Source organism: Zalophus californianus, chromosome 1 (assembly GCF_009762305.2).
Source record: "Zalophus californianus isolate mZalCal1 chromosome 1, mZalCal1.pri.v2, whole genome shotgun sequence".
NCBI lineage: Eukaryota > Metazoa > Chordata > Mammalia > Carnivora > Otariidae > Zalophus > Zalophus californianus.
The window spans coordinates 13,203,694-13,219,960 of record NC_045595.1 but is presented as its reverse complement, the minus strand read 5'-3'; the positions used below and the strand labels follow the sequence as shown (position 1 = coordinate 13,219,960).

Below are 16,267 nucleotides of genomic sequence, written 5' to 3'. Positions count from 1 at the left end.
AATAAATAAATAAAATCTTTAAAAACTAAAAAAATAAAAAACAAACAAAACAATTGTACAAGGGCTGTGAAAGCACAAATGTATCCCAGAAGTTTGAGTTGGAGGGTAAAATCAGGAAAAGTGAAGAAAATCTTTCTCTCTGGGGAGGCTGAAAACTCCAGGGCAGAATGGGAGGAAACCATCTCCATGGAGCGTGAATATCCCCCTCTGAAAGCTGAACCAAGAAGGACCCTGGGGAAATCCCTCGGAATCTGCTCCGGAAGCAGCTGGAAGGCTTGTGATAGGGAGAAGCTGCCAACCCCCAGTAGACAGATGACTCTTCTGGCAAGCGGAGGGAAGTCAGCAAATGCTTCACTCTCAGCTGGGAAACTTGATACCAAGTTAAGATTTGGAGCAAATAAACAAACCCAAAAGGTCCACAGCAGGCTGAGAATAAAAGTACCTGTAACCTGTATAACAAAGCATTAATATCTTTAATATACAAAGAGTTACTAGAGATCAATAAGAACTCTCCTGAAAAGTAGGTAAAAGCCATGAACATGCAATTCACTTAAAAAACAACAACAAAAAGTACAAACATAAAAATGGCCAATAAACATATTTTTAGGTTCAGTGTAATCATTAATGAAATTCAAACTAAACAATGAAATGTGTGTGTCTCAAATTCACTTTTTTTCTTTTGTGAAAATTTCTAGTGTTTGGAAAGGATATGGAGAATATGCACAAATGCCGCTGATCGGAGTGTAAAAAAAAAAACCCAGCTTTTCTGGAGAGGAATGAGGTGGAGGTATGAGGGTTATAAAAGCCTTGAAATGGTGCATATGCTTGACTCTGAAATTCCACTAGTAGACATTTATCCAATGGGAACGAGGACGGAGGTGGCCAAAGACTCAACTGCGGAATGTTCTAGGAGGAGGCAGCGGGCAGAGTGACCGGACCTCAGTACCAGAGCCTGGCTGCCCAGGGCAAGTTCCTCTCTGAGCCTCAGCTTCCTCATCTGTAAAATAGAAAGTGTCATCGGGATGCCAAAACACATCAAATGCCTGGCACAGAGTAAATGCTCAGTAAATGGAAGCCTAGCAAAAGAAACTGAGCCGAAAATGACAAGCGCCCAGAAGATACGTGGGCCAAGGAGGGGAACAAAGTTTCACAGAAAAGAAGCTAAAAACAGTTCTTAAACACACAAAAAGATGCTTAATCCATCTCCAACAAGACACGCTCATAAAAATGATGCCAAGATGCCATTATTCACTCAGAAGATCTGAGAAATCCTGAGTCAGCTGGTAGCCTGTGCAGTCTGTGGGGAAATAGGCCACCTGCACACAGGTAAGGGTCACCAGGTAGGACCAGACTGGTGAAGAGTGCTCTGGAGACTGCTGTTGAAATGCCAAATACAAATGCTCAAAACCCTGTGATTTCGTACTGGGGGATTTACCCACAGAGACCTGCACTTGCCTGGAAAGTATGTACAAGGTCATTCCCTGCAACATTAACAGTTAGTTGGAAGACTAGAAGCAAAATGGCCATCATTGGTTAGATTCTGGTCAAATAGATTAAGGGGCCCATTTACAATCCCTCATCCTCACTTGCGAATCCCCAAATATTCTGACACCTAGAAGTCTTTCTAAGATAGTTTAATCTCCATTCATCCCAGCACTTATGTGTATTCATCAGTTTATCTACAGTGATCAACTACGGGAGGCTACCCCAGATCAGCAATGTATTAGTGTATTAGTTAGCTATTGCTGTGTAACAAATGGTCCCAAAAGTTAGCAGCTAAAAACAACACATATTATCTCAGAGTTTCTGTGGCTGAAAAATGTGGGAGCTGCTTAGTTGGCTCTCACAACAGCAATACACAAGGGGATTGAGCTGTGAGCTGTTCCAGAACCCCTGCACCTGCCCTGGATTCTGAACATCCAGGTTACAGCCGTCCTGCCCGCTGGTCTGCTTCTAGTTGGACCAGTTGTTTTCTGCCCCATTTCAGGGAAGTCCCCATGACACATTTCCATCTCACGGCTGGAGCTGAGGATCCCTGCCCCACCAGCAGTGTCAGCCTCAGCCCTACATGCATTTACTATTCCAACAAAGAGCTCGCTGTAGGATCCTGCAGTAGGCCAGGCTGCCCTGGCCCTGAGCCTGGCTCCCTATACCCATCTCCCAGAGCAGCCCTTGTTGTGGTGGACCCAAGGCTCCCATCACCACAATCTCCCCTTGCAGTGTTGGGAACTGGTAGCTGCTGGGAGAGACTCCATGGAGTCCTAGTCCTGGCAAGACGAAACGGGACACAAATTCCTATGCATGTCAGAGAGTACCTCTGTGGCTCAGACAAACACTGGCTCCCTGTTGCCCTTTTACCATGAGCTTGGCCAACCCGGCTGGGTCAGGGGATAAGATATATATGCTGTTCCAAACAGGAATCCACACTTACAACCATCCCTTACACCCCATGCCAGGCCCCACTACCCCCCAACAATTCACTGGCATGGCCCAAGGGCATTTGAGGTCCTCACCTACTCCTGTCCGGTCCCATGGGGCCTCCGAGCAGCCATCCGGAGTGCAAGACACGTCACTGGCACCAAGGGCCTTTTTCAATTCTAAAGCGAGAGATAAAACCTTGGACCCACCTGGGGATTCCATGCATTCTCTCAGAGAGGCCACAAGAGGGCAAAGGATGGGAGGAAATGTCTCAACCAGGAACCCAAATTCAAATAAGCCTCTCTCCATACCTGTGCCCATGGCAGACATTGCTAGCCGATCCCCACACTTTCATTGAGCCCCCTACCAGCCCCACCTGCCAACACAGCACTCCAAGCAGACATTACAAGTCAGTTAAGGACATGTAAATCTCTAGGAACAGAAACTCTCTGAAGTTACCCGTTTCTGGATTTTTTTTTTTCCAATTAGAGAATAGCTTTTTCTCCATTAAAAGATCCCTTTTCTAAGGGAATTTAGCTCTTTTTGTTTGGATGCCCAAAGACCAGGGACATCCTCACCCTCATTTCCTGGCTTCCAGAACCCTACTGTCTTTGGTTTTCTCCCAAGAAAGAGGAGAGCTGCCTGAGTCCATCCTTCACCTCCAGGACTGTGCCCTCAGCCTCCTCCCTGGCTTCCAGGATGGTCACTGTTGCCCTCTGCTCACACACTCTCCATGGCTCCCCCTTGCCCGCTCAATAAAGCCTAACCTCCTCTGCCTGTTATTTCAGGCCCTGCACACCTGCCCCGGCAGCCCCCAGCCTCCTCTCCTTCCATTCTCCTTCCTGTCCTCTGCATCAGCCACGTGGATGCCATGGCATGCCTTCATTCTCACATGGCTCATCCCAGCACACATCTCTGCAGTCTCAGTCATTAGGTCATGAACAAACTGATTGAAGCAAGAAGGAGAAGAGATGGTTCTGGAGCCGCTCCCCAGCCCAGAAGATCCAAGAATTCTAGGGGTTTCAATGTCAGCCCAGAAAGAACAGGGAGTAGTTACTGAATGAATAAATATAAATGTCTACCCCCAGTTTCTGAATTTTGCCTCCTTCCCCTCATCCTGAGAACTCCTACACACCCCTCACAGCCTTGCTCCAATGCCCCCTCCTTTAGGGAACTTCCATCACTGCCCCTCAAAGACTCGCACCCTAGTCCCCATCTGTCCCAGTCCTACCCTGGGGCTAGTGTTGACAGGAAGTAAGAGGTGACGGGGAACGTGGTAGAGCCACGTTCATGGTACACAGAGCCAGGGGTCACCAGGCTTCCTTGAGCCATAGAGGAATGGGGCTCACCTCTGTCAATCCTTTGCAGCAGGACCCCCTGGACAATGTCTTTATAGATGTCCTCGATGGTCAGGGCTGGGCTACCCACAGCAAGGACGTCTCCTTCGAACTCAAGCAGCTCCTGGAACAGAGGCGGCTGAGGGGCTGGGCTGGAGGGGAGGGTTGCAACTTTGACCCTGATTAGCGGGGGGGGGGGGGGGGGGGGGGGAGCCTTGGGACTAAATTTCCTCATCTCTACAATGGACTCCTTGATCCATATTCCCTCAGGTTGTTGTGGGGATCGGTGAAACACAGCACATCACACCTCAATGGGAATAGTGCGGCTATCTCTGCTAGCCCTCCCACCCAACTTTCTCGGCGACAGGATCTGAGGCAGACCCCTGCCTGGCGCCCCTGTGTGACCAGACCCTTGTGACCTTCTCTCTCGCCCCCTTACCACGCCCTCACTCACCGAGCTCCAGCCATGCGCGCCTCCTCACTATTCCTCCCACACACCAGGCACTGTCCGACCTCAGGGTCTTTGCACGTGCTATGCCTTCTGCCCCGACCATGCTTCCCTGGGACATGGCTCATGCCCTCAGTTCACTGCTTCTCAGGTGTCATTCTCAGCGAGAGGCTCCCTGACCACCCGGCAAACCCCCCAACACACACACATTCCCTCTTTGCCTCCTCCCTTCCCTGAAGCCCATGTCACCCACTGATATACGATGCCTGGGCCCCCACCCCAGCTTTCAAATGACAGATGCTGAGCACTCTCATGGGAGAAGCAGAGGGCATAGTGGGAGCCCAGAAGAGCCATCCACCCCAACCACAGGGCTTAGGGAACAAGAGTCTCTTTCTCAGTGACTCCGAGGGAGAGAGCCCTCTGCCCAGTTTATAGAAAGAGACAGACACTTGGTTGTCCTCTAGGGTGTGCACGCACGTGCCCTCTTACTCACCACTTTGCAGCTCCTCTCCAGCTGGTGCAACACAAAGGGCAAGAAAATGCAGAGTAGCCACCCGCGGATGAACTTGCTCCGCGCCAAGCTGCTGTCTGACTGGAACTTCTGCCGGACACACACAGTGGCCGGTCCAGTGGCCATTGGAGCAGCCAGGCCCACTCCCATGCCCTCCCGGTGGACCTCACCTTCAGCACACGTCCCCGGACTTTCTCCAGCTGCTGGGCAGCCTGGGTGCAGTCCAGGGCTGTGGTCAGACACTGGTCCGCCAGCTGTAGGAAGGTGGTCACGGCGTCGGCCATAAGCTGCAGGAAGAGCATCTGATAAACCCCCTGGGAATCCATGCTCCAGCCTTTTGGGCCCTGCGACTACCTGGCTGACCCTTCTCAGCCTCCAGACTGACCCAACCAGCTACTTTTCCCCAACCTCCTTTTTGTCCAAGAAACAGCATCTCCCTCCACTCAGGACCTGGGAGTCAGGCAATTAGTGGGAACCTATGTGTAATCTAGCAGAAAGTGCCCTCCCCTCTGGAAGATGGTGCCAGGGTGCTCAGTCTGGGGGAGCAGAGAGCTGGTTGGAGTTCAGCCTCCTTGTCTGAGTGCTCTTGTGCAGTGTACAAATTGAACAACTGTACTAGGCAGTGCTTGGTCTTCTCAATCCCTGTCTCCTTCACTCACCATGTCAATTAGCAGGTCCCATTCCCTTGGCCTTCAAACACACCCCACTTCTCTCCATCATCTCCATTCTAGTTCAGGCCTCCTTCTTGCCTCTTCGACTCCTGCCCCCAACAGCCCCCCTTCCCCAGGTAGGGCTTCCTAAATCTTGAATCTGATCACACCCCTCCCCTGCTCACACACCTGCTGGTGCTCCCCATTGCCCTCAGGACAGAGCCTGGCCCCTTAGCCCCATATTCAAATCCCTGACCTATCTGCCCATCCACCTTGCTGACACATCTCCCACCTTTCTGCCCTCGATTGAAACCTACAACCCAATTTCTCTAAATGGCTTCATTTCCGCCAAATGCAGGCAAACTCCCTCACCTCCGGGTGCTGATCCACACTTTTCCCTCTACCCAGGACATACCCCACCCCCATTCGTCCCCCTGCTGCCTCAGTTCAGAAGTCCTCTCCTCCTGGAGGTCCTCCTAACGCTGGAGATGAATCGAGCACCTCCCCAGGGCTCCCATAGCACCCCGTGTGTCCCCACTACAGCCCTGTCCACCACACGTGAGCCCAGTGAGGGAGGCTAGGTCTGTTGGTCATCACAGTCTCCCTAGCGCATACTTGGCACCTGTTCAGTGGACTCTGCTGCCCCTGCCTCCTTCAGCCTCCCTCTCCCCCTCACCTGCTGTGCGAGATCCTGGGCCCCAAACACCAGGCTTTGTGTTCCAAAGAAGCCAAATGGCACCACCAGCTGCCCCAGGCTCCCCTGGCTTCGCTCAGCCTCACGGTAGCAGGTCTGCATCAGCTTTGGGTCCCACGGCATCTCCCCAAATGAGTAAACCTGGGCTCCAATGGCAGGCAGGTGAGAAAAGCACCATCAGTCGAAGGAAAAGCAGGGCCAAGGATCTCACGGCCAATTCATAGTAGGAGAAATGCAAATGGAAATACATCCCACCTCAGTCATTACCCAAAAAATGCATAATAAAAGTAACAGGTATGGTGTGATGGACATAAAATGGTAAAACCTGAAAAAAAAATGGATAACATGCAGTGCTGGCATGATTGAGAAGAAATAGGCAAACACAGCCCTTGTCACATCTACACCCACCACCTGATGCCCTCTCTGTGCTGGGGGGCTCTGTGGCTGCAGAAATGGAGTAATCCAATATGGTCTTTGGCCTCAAGGAGCTCAGAAAAGTTGGGGGAGATAAACTATAAACAACTACAGGGGCATGTAAACCCGTCTGTGAGGAAGGAAACACAAGTAGCTGTGGATGCAGAGAGGGAGCAGGGAAAGTTCCTGGAGGAGATGATTATGAAACGGAAGCTTAATGAGTTGAAGTTTTCCTGGCTCTTAGTAGGTCTTCATTTAATATCAGAAGAACTGAGGTGACCTGTGTGGAGCAGAATTCACTGGCTTAGGGAATGGGGTGGGCTCCAACAACAGGGAATGGGAAGAGGAGGAATTTGAGGGTAGGTGACTCCAGACTCATATTGCTAAAATGCTACTCTGGTCATTTTACTCCTCCCCCAACCATGTTTTTAAACTGTGCCCTCAGTGACCATAGCATGATGATCTACAATAAGTAAAAAGCAGCCTAGAACAAAGTTCAAGAAAGGTTTTCAAAAGAGGTTTTCAAACAGAAAGATGAAAGAGTCCATGAAACTCTTCTGTAAAGTTAACACACTGCCGGTCCATCGGATGAACACCCCCCCACACACACACACACTGGAGCTCACCTCCTTGCGCAGCTGCGTGCCAGAGGAGTTCCCACGCAGATGGCGAGACAGGCGGTCCATGCCCTGAGCTAGGAGGGTCTGCACTGCCGAGAGCACGGCTTCCATGGAGCTCAGCAGCTTTTGCGTGACCAGGGACAGCTGTGTGTCCACCTTCCCGCGCAGGCACGACTCCAGGGGGCGCTGGACCTCGACTGGGAGTGGAAGACAGTAGCCTGGGTCTCCTCCACAGGTGCTCCGCAAAGGGGGTGGAGGCAGCTCTGGGCTCAGCACGAGGAGGAGGACAGGAGCTCAGACTCTGAGCACCCTCTTCTATCATTTCACACCAGAGAAAACTGAGGCTCTGAGTACGGCAGCAATCAGCTCAAAGTCCCACGCCCCAGAGGGAGAGTCCGGATTCCAGCTCGGTTCTCTTGGTTACTGAGCGGAGTGGGAGCCTCCGCCACCTGACCGGGATATCCCGGGTCAGGTCGGCCACTGCCTGTGCCTCCACCAGTCTCGCCACTGGGTGTCCCTCGCTCCATTCCTAACCCAACGCCCTTCCACGCCCCGACTGCCCTCTTGACCCCGCCCTCGTCTCGCATCCTGGAGCCTCGGCCACGCCCAGACGCTCACTGAGACCCCGTCCCTTGTGCCCGCCCTTTCTTCCCCTCCCATTCCCCCCCCCCCACGCCCTTTCTTCCCCTTCCTCCCCCCCACCCCCTCCCCTGCTCTGCCCAGCTGGGTCTCGGGTAGGGATTCTCGGCCCCACCCCTTACACCCACCAGGTTCTCTCTCCACCTCTCAGGCTCCCGGCCCCGCCCCTGCCTGCCCAGGCCCCGCCCCCAGGGCTCACCCCGCAGCTTCCCAGCCAAGCGCTCCTGCTGCCGCAGTATCTGGTCCATGTCGGGCCGGAGGGTTTTCTCCAGGACCGCGAGCAGCTCGTCCTTTTCTGGCTGGAAGGCGCGGAGCCCGGCGGAGGCCTGGGCCAGGACGGCGGCGTGCACTGCGTCTAGGAGCTGCCCGGCCCGGCCGAGGGGACCCCACACGGGCCAGAGGCGCGGGAGGAAGCCGAGATGGGGCGGGGGTGCGAGAACAGAGAGACGGAGACGCAGAGAGACGCAGAGAGAGTTTAGGGGACAGTGGCGAGGAAGGGGGGAGATGGGCCCCCGGATCCGGTCCCCCCGCGTGTCCCGGCCCCACCTCCGCGACCCCGCTCCTACCTCGGTCCAGGCCCAGGCACGGTTGCGCCTGGCCCCCCGCAGGCCGGGCAGGGTCTGGGCTCGCAGCGCCGGCAGCAGCTCCCGCATCAGCACCCCGGTCAGCACCTGCGGGAGAGGGGACCGTGAGCGCTGCGGCGGGCCTAGAGGGTCCCGGGGACGGCCTTGCTTGGCACTGACCTCGGCGTCCGAGCCCAGGGTCACATCGTCGTCGCCAAAGTGGCCTTGGTGCCGCCGATAGAGTCTCACGGCGTCCAGGAAGGCACGGGCGGCGGGGGCCTGACTTCGTTGCAGGACTGAGGGGGCAGCTCCTCAGTGCCAGCCCACCCCTCCCCTGCTCTCACCTCCGCCTGGCTCCCTACCGCCCAGGGAAGGAAGCCTTCGACCTCCTCACCAGGTCCCAGAACGCCCAAGGCTCACCCATCTCCAGACCCTTGCACAAGCAGTGCCCTCTGCAGGGAACAAGATGCCCCAGGATCATCACCCGCCCATAAGGCACCTTTATAATACGATTTAGGAAAAAGCATCCACTGTGGACAGTCACAGCCCGGGCTGCACTTCAGTCCCCTGCTGCCCCTCCACATAGGTCCATCTGTGCACTCAACAACCTGCTCAACATATGTGTCGGTCCTGTTCCCCTTCTTCACCTAGCTGGCCCCTTATCCTTGTCAGACCCCAGGCTTGACATCCCTTCCTCCCTTCCTCCGAGTAGCCCTCCCTGATCTCCCAGGCTAAGCCGCCACAGGGCTGTGTCCCCATCGCAGCCCTGCAGCCTGGGTCACTTGTAACTGCCAGTTGTCGCTTCTGTCTCCCCCCACAATCCATTTCATAAAGAAACCAGAAGCTTGGAGACGATGACCCCATGGCCAGCAGGGGCAGAGCTACCTTACCTCAGACTCCAAGACCCACAGCTGCCTGGCCTTTCCCAGGACCCACCTGTGCCACGGAGCCGGATGCCACCCTGTAGGGCTAGCCTCCAGGCTTGCTGCGCTTCTCCCGTGGCTGCAGAGAAACAGAAGTGCCGGCGGAAGGGGTGCTTCAGGAATAGGGGGAAGTTCACCGGCATTTCCAGGAGGGGGTCAGACTCTTCCTGTGTATGCTCTCCTGCAAGCGGGCAGAGGAGATTGTGTCTTCATTCACGCACTCACTCTTACAATCATCCGTGCACTAGATGAAAACACCCATGACATGCTTAGAGGAGCCCCCAGGGTGGGCAGTTGCTCAATAAGGATGAGCTACGCTTTCATAATTGCACTCTCCTGATTCTAGCTCAGTCCCAGGGGGAGGTGGGCCCATGGCAGACGGACATCAGCAATCCATCCCAGCATTGTTTCCCAGCCTCAGGATCCTCCTTAACCCAGAGGCCTAGGCAGCCACCACCAATCAAGCTGAGTGGGCATGTGATCTGAGCCCTGCTTGCCCTGGGGGTTCAGCCAGGTCCAGATTCAAACCCCGCCAAATCATCTGCTAGCTCTATGTGTAGGGCGCAGGTTTTCTATCTGAACCTCGGGTTTCCTGCCTATAAAGTGGGCTTAAAAGTGATACTAATGAGATATTATTGGGAGGACTGTTGGGGGGATTGTTGGGGGGGACAAAATGAGTGAATTTCTTTTTGGTTAATTAATTTGGGGTGTCCTAAATCCTCAGTGTTTGGTTCTGATTTCCAGAGTGATAGATGGGACCACAGGAAGATGCAGTAATCCGAAAGGCAGAAATCGCTGGTCACCCCAGCCCTACAGCCACAGCCCACCCACCAGTGCCCATCTCCCCACATGCTTGCCGAACCCAGGTTTTATTGTTTTACCCTTGCTACTTCGATTCTGGTCCAGAGTTCTAAGTCTCCTTCTCTCTCTGTTGAGAGTGGATATTTCTCTTGCTAGAGCTGGGGTGCTCACCCAAAGGCAATACTACCCCCAGTGGATACCTGAGGATGTCTGGAGATATTTTTGATTGTCACACCTCTCATGGGGGGGGGGGGGGTGTGTGCTACTGCCATCAAGTGGGTGGAGGCCAGGGATGTTGTTCAACATCCTGCAATGCACAGGGTGTCCCCCTCCCTGCAAAGAATGATTTGGCCCCAACTGTCAACAATTCTAAACTAAAGAAACCTGCTCTTGACGTCCCAGGAAACTTACCTGAGGAGACTGGGCAGAGAGTGTCCAATAGGTGGAGATATTCACGCTGGGAAGTCAGGACAGTATACCCTGTCAAGGCCATGGAACCCAAGGGATGGCCCCCATTTTCATATTCCTACGAAAGGCATCCAGAGAACCAGCTTGGGACAGGTCTAAACAGTGCCTTCCATGTCCCAACTGTGGGACTGGGGGAAGGCTTAGGGCTAGCTAGGGAAGTCCTCCACCCACTCTACCTCGCTCCCTGTAGTCAAGCACCCAGCACCCACTGTGTGCTAGGCTAGTCCCAAATATTGTCTGAGGATTATTTCATTGAATCCTCACAGCCCCGTGTGGCCTGGACCACCATCATCCCATTTCACAGAGGTGGAAACTGAGTCCCAGGGGCACAAATGACCTGCCCAAATTCCCCAGCCAGATGTGATACACAGAGGACTCTCAGTTTCAACCTCCGTTCTGCTGATGACCATGAGTAAATCCCTACTCCTGGCCTGGACCTCAATTTACCTACCCAGCCCAGCAAGAGATGGTCACCCATCCCAGGCCAATCTCATAGGGACGCTCGATTCATACTAGGTAACTGAAGAAAGGAAAGAGGGCCACGTTGGAAGCTGGACCCCCAACCCATGCTGAGGGGAGTGCGTTGGTGAGGCCAGAACGGAAGAGACAAGAGACACTTGCTTACCTCCCTGTGGCTGAACCACTCCAGGCGGCCATCCCCACGCAGGACACAGAAGATCGGCTGCCACCGAGGTGGGTGGCCCCCAAACTGGGTCAGAGGCCCTTGGTGTTCACGGACTCGGGGAAGTTTCTGCAGGAGGAGAGGCCGGTGGATGTCAGGGGCACAAACCAGTGTCCCCATGTCCAGGCCACCTTTAGAAAGCACCCTCCATCCATCCCAGCCTCCACCAAGTACAGGGAGGTCAGGTGCTGTTGCTATGGCACCACTATTCTCTCTCACATGCTGAGAGCATGCACTTGTTTGTGACACTTCCAAATACAAACTGATCGAATCCCCCCACAGTCCCCACTTGGAAGCAGACAACATGTTCCCCACTTGAGCCTCAGAGGAGACCCCAGCCCTGGCCAACATCTTGATTGCAGTCTGTGAGAGACCCCAAAAGAAAGAACTCGGGAGGCTGTGTCTAGATTCCTGACCCACAGCTACTGTAAGGTAATACACGTGGGTTGTCTCCAGCCACTGACGGTGTGATGTGTTGTTACGCGGTGTTAGCTAACTAATACAAGAGGGATTCGTGGGTCATGGAGCAGGTGTAGTTCGCCTTCATGTGAAACAGCCAGTCCTCTGTCCACAGACCCCTCCCTTGGGCAGGGTGGGACATCACCTTATTATCTTTGTTGCTCTTCCCACTACCTGGCCACCTGAATTGTGTGCATTTTTTTCATCACTGGGTCCCAGAGCAAGGCCCAGTGCACAGATGGTGCTCGATAAGTATTCGATGAAAAAATTAACTGTATTTGTGATGTTTTCATTCTTTGATGGGGCAGTAGAAACTCGGGTGTTTGTTGAATGATTCTCCAAACTTTCTCCGAGGCCTGAGATTTTTCATAATAATATTGTTAAAATATTGTTATAGAGGGGCGCCTGGGTGGCTCAGTCGGTTAAGCATCTGCCTTCGGCTCAGGTCATGATCCCAGGGTCCTGGGATCGAGCCCCACGTCGGGCTCCCTGCTCAGCGGGGCGCCTGCTTCTTCCCACATGTTGTCTCGCTTTCTCTCTCGTCCCTCTCTTGCTATCTCTGTCTCTGTCTCTCTCTCAAATAAACAGATAAAAAATTTTAAAAACTTAAAAAATAAAATAAAATCCTTAAAAAAATTGTTATAGAAATGATATATAAAGTAAGTATATTATAAAATGTTCAAACTGAAGCAAGGGGAAATCCCCCACCCTGCTCAAATCCCAATGTCAACCGTGCCCAGGCCCAGGTGGCCAGAACGTACAGGTGGCAAAAGGTGCAGGTGGGGCGACACCTGGGGTCCTGTGATGCCCCAAGCACGACAGGGAGAGCCCCAGGTGAGAGAAGGCTCTGTGTCCACAGGACTGGGGAAGCCTCCAGCCCAGGGCAGGCACAACTGGGAAAAGAGGCATCTGAGAAAGACGGAAAAACTCAGAGCCCTTGACTGGGGCAGGGACCCAGGGTCAGTAACCAGCATGGTGCCAATCCAGGTCCAAATCATGCCTTGCCTCTTCCTGGCAGGGTGACCCTCAGGCAGGTCACCTCACCTCTCTGTGCCTCAGTTTCCTCACTGGTTGAAGACTCATTTCGCAGGCTGGTGAGGACTGGGGGAGTCGTACGGGGCACGTGGAGCCATTTGTTGGCTCAGGAGACATCTGGAGCTGAGCCAGGCAGCTCCACACTCTTAAGTTCCATCGATAAACTCTACTTGAGCTCCTACTCTGTGCAGACACCACATGGGCACAAGGGATATGGGGGAGGGGGAGGTGGGCGGGCCTGGCCCCTGCCCTCACAGGGCAGACAAGTGAGGGAGGCAGATGTGTGACCCACGGCTTCCCTGGAAAAGCAGCGGGGTGGGGACCCCAGAGGAGGCACCCAAACCAGGAAGGGGCTGTGGTGATCGAGGAAGGCTTCTTGGAAGAAGCGTGGCTGGAGCATGAGGAAGAACAGGAGGAGAGCACCAGGCAGGGGGCCCCACATGTGCAAAGGTTTGAGGGTCCAGTGGGCATGCTTTTGCACGGGTTGTCCCCTCTGCCTAGAATTCCCTTCCTACTCTGGCTTCCAGATCTGGTTCCTTCTCATTCTCTACATCGCAGCTCAGAGGGGCCCTCCATGCACCCCAACCCCTTGCCCCCCAACACTGCCTTTCATCTTCTCTTCATAGCACCTATCAGAAGTCATCCTGCATCATGACCTGTTAACTTGCTTGCTCGTTTCTCCCACCAACAGACTGTGAGCCTGGAGGGGGGTGCAGAGCAGGGTCTTCAACCGCCACTGCTGTGCCACCCCCCGCCGTATCTAGCCTAGGGCATGGTCTGCAGTAGATGCCCAGGGAATGTTTGTTCAAAGAATGAATTTTTAAACAGTCTTCTCAGGTCTTGGCGCCCCCTAGGGTCAAGGTGGAAGGAGGCCCCCAGCTGAACCAAAGCCCGCCCCCTCCCCCTCCCCCGCCACTGCTTCCCTCACTCAGCCCCCCTCCCTTTGCGGCACCCACTTTACTGCGCATCAGCTGGCATCCGGCTGGCTCCCGGGGCTCCAGCTCACTGGAGATCTGTCGCAGGACAGAGGCTCCCAGCTGCCCGCGGTAGCAGGGCAGGAAGTTCCTGAGCAGGGTGTCCACCTGGCCTGCAGGGGCAACGGGACAGTAAGGTGGTGGAATCAGGTCCCACAGACCTGCCTGGGGAAGGCAGAACAGGCAAAGAGGCCCCTTGTGAGCTCCCGCCATTGCCACAAAGGTGCCCAACAAGAAGTGCTCCAAATTCCACTCACCGTCCACAGACTGTTTCTATCCACGTGGGGGCAGGGGGCGGGGGAATTAAGCGACTCAGGCCTAATTTGTAACTGATGCACAATAAACTTTACTTGCATAAAGCATCCAATCTGATGAAATCTGACACCTTTACACACCCAAGAAACCATCAGCGCGATCAAGATAATGAACTAATCCATCCCACCCAAGTTTCCTCTGGCCCCTTCCCTGGGGAGAGTTTCAAAATCTTTTAAAAGCCTCACCCTAGCACCAGAGAACTTTCTACATCCTGAAAGGAAGTGATCACACAAGTGTTGAAGTCCTTCAAGCTGTTCCCCTAAGATGTGTGCACTTGGCTGTATGTAAGACATAAATCCATCCTGCTGTCTGGAAAGTGGACCCAATGGCTGGAGCTTCAGCAGTCATTATGCGCCACGAGGTGGTCTTAGGCACAGAGGCCACACATGGGTAGAACCATGATGTGGACGGAGTTTAGGTGTCTAACTTTTACCAGGTTGCCTGCCACTGTACCTCTCTATAGGCAAGAGAAATAAATCTTTATCTTGTTTAAGCACCTATAGGGGAAAAAAACAACAACCTGGCATAGAGTAATTTACTGAATCTTTACAATGGTTCCATGAGGTAGGCATTGTTGCTATTCCTGTTTTACAGATAAGAGAATGAGACCTAGAGAGACGAGGTCATTCACCCAAGGTCACACAGAGAGTGAAGGTAGGGCTATGGTGTGAACTTGGATGTTCTGAGTGTTTGCCAGACACACCACATGCCTGTGGACATGCTGTTCCCCCTATCTAGGATGCTTTTCCCACATCTCCTACCCACCAACTCCATCACACTCCTCCAGTCCTGGCTTGACCATTAGCCCCTCGGTGGGCAGTTACCCACCCTTTCTTCTCCTCCCGACTTGAGGAATCTACGGGTTTTCCACCATGCTTAGTCAACTGCCATTCTTGTAATGATAACTTGATCTTCTTTCCTGGTCTAGATCATGAACCAGGAAGGGTGGAACCATTCTCAACCCCATTGTGTCCCCAGTAACCAGCACATAGTAGGTGTTCAACCATGTAAAGCCACCAGCCCCCTCTTAGTCTTGAATCAGAAACTGAGCCTGTTTCCCCCTGCTGGTCCCTTCCCACCTAGGAAAATCACCCCAGCAGATCTGGCTGAGCCACCTCTCACCTGGTCCCTCCCCCTCATCCTGAACCCATGCCCTGAATATGGTTACCAGATTTACAAATAAAAACACAGGACACCAATTAAATGTGAATTCCAGATAAATTGGGTGTCATTTTTTAACATAAGTATGCTCCCATGCAAAATTTGGGACATACTTACACAAAACAAGAATATTCATCGCTTATCTGGAATTCACATTAGTAGGGCATCCTACTACTGTCAGGCACACAGCGTCTGACAACCTTAGCCCTAAACCCCACCTGCCCCACTCCCACCCCACCCCATGCCAGCTCACCCCTCAGGTGCTGCTGCTGCTGCTTGTCCAGGGGGCTCGAGGGCCGCCCACCCATCCTGCTGCCGTCTCTAGGGGCTCCCTCGAGAGCAAAGCAGACACTCCCTCCTCTCCCACAGCTCCCAGGTTTCTGGGTTCAGGGGCACTCCGGGAGCCAGGCAACTTGGTGAGGGGCTTGGATGCTGCTGAGACCAGCTGCCTGGGAAGCCAGAGCATGGCCCCTGTGTGAATATGTGTGTCGGGGGTGGGAGGGAATGCCCGCCCCACTCCTACCCTGCCCTGCCCCACCCTGCACCTGCATCCTCCTGGTTCCCCTGGGGCCAAGGCCTTCAGAACTGCTGGTTTCTGCAGGGGCTGCCCGGGCAGCCCCAGGGGGTGGGCTGGGGGTATGGAAGACTAGAATCCTAGCTTTGCAGGAGGGGTATGCAGGGCCAACACCAGGCAGGACTGGCAGCAGTTGGCATGTGGGGCAGAGAAGGGGGATGGTCAGGACGGGGCATCTAAATCCTGGTTCCCCCTTCCACTGTGCCTACCCCCTGATGGCTGATGCTGGGTTCTGAGAGGATCCAGCATTGACCCAGCAGCCTCTAGGAACCTCAGACTGGGGAGGCAGAGCTGGACAGACACCCCCAGTTCCTGGGGTCAGTGTTGGGGCAGAGGGAGAGGGTGGAGGGCTGTTGGTGTGCCATGGACTGGTGCGATGCGTCCCTTGTGCTCCTGTTTTGTCAGCCTGTCCTCAGTCGATGCACATAGCACTGGACTGGGTCAGGCTAGTTGGATCTCCCTACCCCTTCACCTGTTTTTCCAGGGGCTGGCAGAGAGCAGCCCTCAGGTGGGTGAAGGGAGGGAGGGAGGGAAGGAGCAGAATCTGTATTCCAGGCTGAAAATATGATCAAATGGGAGTC

The 16,267-nt window shown here is 53.9% G+C and overlaps 1 protein-coding gene across 4 annotated transcripts; it reads right to left on the bottom strand.

The window, feature by feature from the left end:
• Window positions 1-464: 464 nt before the first annotated feature.
• NIBAN3 (niban apoptosis regulator 3) lies at window positions 465-15,570 on the bottom strand. 4 transcript variants are annotated; one of them, XM_027585162.2, is made up of 15 exons: window positions 15,366-15,570; window positions 13,619-13,749; window positions 11,112-11,237; window positions 10,430-10,544; window positions 9,231-9,398; window positions 8,475-8,590; window positions 8,298-8,402; window positions 7,931-8,093; window positions 7,099-7,355; window positions 6,041-6,199; window positions 4,885-5,001; window positions 4,697-4,804; window positions 3,768-3,879; window positions 2,514-2,597; window positions 465-997 (listed from the first exon to the last, which is right to left on the bottom strand). In XM_027585162.2, the coding sequence occupies exons 1-15, from the start codon at window positions 15,418-15,420 to the stop codon at window positions 891-893; spliced, it is 1,923 nt and encodes a 640-aa protein (XP_027440963.1). In that variant the 5' UTR covers window positions 15,421-15,570; the 3' UTR covers window positions 465-890. The 4 variants fall into 4 exon arrangements, with proteins under 4 accessions (XP_027440963.1, XP_027440964.1, XP_027440961.1 ...); XM_027585163.2 differs by having other exon boundaries at window positions 7,099-7,289; XM_027585160.2 differs by having other exon boundaries at window positions 7,931-8,402.
• Window positions 15,571-16,267: the final 697 nt, after the last annotated feature.

Bases quoted from the DNA above. Each gene is read 5' to 3' on its own strand.
- NIBAN3 (XM_027585160.2), bottom strand. From the start codon at position 15,420: ATGGGTGGGCGGCCCTCGAGCCCCCTGGACAAGCAGCAGCAGCAGCAC. The intron at 9,399-10,429 runs GTAAGTTTCCTG...GCCCGCTTGCAG, and splicing joins TCTCTGCCCAGTCTCCTCAG to GAGAGCATACACAGGAAGAG. The intron at 998-2,513 runs GTGAGGACCTCA...TCTATTTTACAG, and splicing joins ATGGGACCGGACAGGAGTAG to ATGAGGAAGCTGAGGCTCAG.